At 41.0% G+C, this 3668-nt stretch overlaps 1 gene segment (V, D, J or C); it reads left to right on the top strand.

Moving 5' to 3' along the window:
* Window positions 1-627: 627 nt before the first annotated feature.
* On the top strand, window positions 628-2537 carry LOC139652144 (T cell receptor beta variable 7-2-like; the record flags this gene model as incomplete). The annotated part of the segment is given in 2 exon segments: window positions 628-652; window positions 2230-2537. Coding segments are annotated over 2 exon segments (333 nt in total), but the record flags the coding sequence as incomplete, so codon positions are not given.
* Between the last annotated feature and the right edge of the window lie 1131 nt (window positions 2538-3668).

Below are 3668 nucleotides of genomic sequence, written 5' to 3' on the forward strand. Positions count from 1 at the left end.
CTGAGGCGTCCTGCAGACAGCGGCCAGTATTTCTGTGCAGCTTCATATGCACAGTGATAGAAAAGTCTCATATTCCTCTACAAAAACCTTTATCTGATCCTGCACACCTGGATCAAACCACATGAACAGTCTGTTTTCTAGAGTCAACGCACCAGTGGGAGGAGGATGAGAGAAAAAGACAGGAAGACAGGCAGGAAGACGGGGAGACAGGCAGACAGACTGAGTGGCAGAGAGACAGACAGTTGTCCACCATCTGAATGACAGACAGTTTCTCCATGTCAACACACACTCTGATCTCTCTACATCACTTCCTTCCCCTCCTTCAGATCCAGACAGCACAGCAGAGACTCCAGCTGGTTCTTCACATTCAGCAGCGCAGACAGACAACATGATCCCTCCTCGTCTCTTCATATCCATCATCACTCTGTTCTGAATTAAAGGTATCACACATTTGTAGTTTTTAAATTCAAAGGCTATGAATTTTAATGTTCATAACACTTTTTTCCAGAGGTGATGTAAACTGTTTGGGAATTAAACTGTTGCATCTTGTATTTTCTCCCCAAACTCTCTTCTACCGCCCCGCTATCCAACATACTTTGTAGGAGGCTACAAAGGTCTGGGTATAAGATGGGGGCACCGGCCAGTACCTCAGGTGGGCGGTGCTTCCGGTGTTGATCCGATGTTAGACAAACCCTGTGCAGCAGAAATCTTCTTCATCAACTGTGAAACACCCCTGAAAAAACCCTCTCAAACTGCTTTTCCAAACAACAAAGTATCTCTAAAAATCAAAAAAACAAAATGTGTTTTGTTCTTTCCAGGAATTAAGAAGAGAACACTGGAAACACTTTATATTATGGTTCCTTAAATACTGCTTACTTAGTGATTAAGAATTAACTGACCACGTGTTAACATATTGAAATAGATGTAAAGTATGCATCAGTCCTGGTCAACTAATATGCTGATTAATGTGTATACACATAATGAAGAGGTTAGGGAACTTTGTTTTTGAAATCATACAATGGGTTTTTAACAGCTTTCAAAAATAACCTAAAACTGCAGTTACGTGGTTTCTCTGTGACAGAAGCAAAACTCTCCCAAACCCTTTAGTCAGGACTCAGCAGATCCACCTGCTAAGCTGCTAAGTCTTTGTGATCATTGTCAATGGATTACCAGACTCCAGCTGGCATGTACAACAAGCCAGGAGAAACAGCCAAACTCAACTGTTCACACAGTATTCAGAACTACAATCGAATCCTCTGGTACAAGCAATCAAAGAACAAACAAATGCAACTCCTGGGATACATGTTAGCAGGCAGTGGAAATCCTGAGACTGGAATGTCTGTCAAGATGGACGGCAGTGCAAATAAAGATGAAACCAGCACTTTAACAATTGAGGAACTCAGCCTGAACAGCAGTGCAGTTTACTTCTGTGCTGCTAGTTTCCACAGTGTGACGTATCGCTGCTCCTCACTACAAAAACCTCCCATCACACATGAATCCATCTCTGTATTACAGTTCACAGCCCCTTGCACCTGTATCAACCCACTCTAACCACTATTGGCCTTCCCTCTCATTCAGATTAGAGATTATAATGGGAGTTTCCTTCTCTGGAGTGATGTAATACTTAACCCTCCACCCACCATTATAAACACCAGCCTCAGACATTTAGTGTGTCTGTTGTGGCTGCAGCTCATTTTAACAGGATCACTATGATTACTCAAATTCTCATCACATTCACAGTCTCATCTCTGTGTCTTCAAGGTACAAGAACTAACATGCAAATACTTACAGTGTAAGAGATGGATGTGTTGGTTTTATTCTTGTCATTTATTATAGGAATACATTAATATGACTACATGTAGGTTGATGACATACGTTTTCTGAAAGTTACATTTAGCCTCAAATTTTGACTTCAAACGTATCTTTTGCTTAAGAAGATTGGTGAGAACTGAATTTCAATATATCAGTAATACAAGAGACTGAGTTTCATTCCAAAATCATATCCACCATTTGAAATGTTTAATGTGACACCAGACAAAATTATTGCTGGCATGAAAAACATCAGTATAGATTATTGAATATATTGGATAACTGAACTGAACACTAGTTGCTTGAAATTTTTGCAAAGATCATTAACATTACATGTTGATGTTCATAACACTGTTTTTCAAGAGGGGATGTAAATTGTTTTGGAATTAAACTTTTCAGTTCTGTATTTTCTGCCCACAGGTCACTGCCAGGACGTCACCCAACACCCTGAGATCAGCTGGAGTTTTCTGTCCAAATCTGCAGAGATTAACTGCAGCCACAAGAAAGATATTACTTATACACAGATGTACTGGTACAGGCAGCGTCCAGGAGAGGCCATGAGCCTCATCGTCTACACAGCAGTTGATCAGGAGCCAGTCTATGAGGGGGGCACTCAGCACAAATATTCAGCCATCAAAACTGTCTCAGAAAGTGGGGCTCTCACTGTGAAAGACTTGCAGCTGGAGGACAGTGCTGTGTATTTCTGTGCCATCAGCAAACACAGTGATGTAAGAACTATATGCAGCTGAACAAAAACTGCTTGCCATTCATTTGGTGAGTGTATTAGTTATGTGGAATCACATCTTTACTTTCATGTCTTTCCTGTAGGTGGAGTAACAGCTTAACAGATACTCTCCAGCTCAACAGAGGAAGCACTATTCATCATGATAAAGCTGGTGTAGATTTGAGAGGAGGGCTTTGATAAAGTGTCTACAGTTTACTGTTATTTTAGCCAAGGGATGACAGCTGCTAAGTGTTGTGTGTAAGATCAGAAAGGAGTCCACGTTTTTCTTTTTCTCTTGGCTCATCGGTAATTACTTGGCTTACCATAAATGCTGCATACTTTGCTGTATGCAGTTAATTCATTTTCTCTCTTTCTATGGTTTTCTCTGAGTCTTGAGGTCCATCAGACTCCTTCAGCTCTCCTCAGAAACCCTGGAGAGAAAGTGCAGCTGGTCTGCACTCATGGGAAAACTGACTACAGAGTGATGCTATGGTACCAGCAGTCACCAGGAGAGACAGCTATGAAACTCATTGGACATGTGTACGTCCCAAAATGGAAGAGCTGTACAAACAGCAGTTTAATATCACTGGAGATTTGAGTGGGGAAAAAGCAAAGAATAGCTCTCTGTTTATAGTCGACCTAAAGGCACGTGAGCACACTGCAGTGTACTACTGTGCAGCTAGCTATGAATCAGAATCAGATGTTGAACAGGCTCCTCCCAGGCAGCTGCACTTGAGGTCCCAGTTTGATCTGATGCCATCATCATTTCTAGCTGGTGTTTATTCTTCACTTCCCTTTCCTCCTCAAATTATCTCCCTCCCAAGAACAAGACATTTGGGGGTTTGACTTTGACTTGTTGCCAACTTATCATGTGATGCTTTTCACTCCACATCACTTCCCTTTCCTGCCTGAGGTGCATCAACATCAACAGTTTGTCTCTAACTGATTCTTCACACTCAACAGTGATTAAACTCAACATGAAAAGAGAACTCATCATAATTATCATCCCACTTTTCTGGATCACAGGTACATAAAGTCATTCATTACTTAACCTAAACCTTGAATCCTGTATGTGATTTGATAATGTGGCTTCATATAAAATATTTAATGAAAATTAATTATGTTTTAGTGTCCA

The sequence above is a fragment of the Centroberyx affinis genome, unplaced genomic scaffold, assembly GCF_046629955.1.
Source record: "Centroberyx affinis isolate AG114_WGS23_722 - 3 ecotype Tasmania unplaced genomic scaffold, CSIRO-AGI_Caff_v1 ptg001765l_1, whole genome shotgun sequence".
Taxonomy (NCBI): Eukaryota; Metazoa; Chordata; class Actinopteri; order Beryciformes; family Berycidae; genus Centroberyx; species Centroberyx affinis.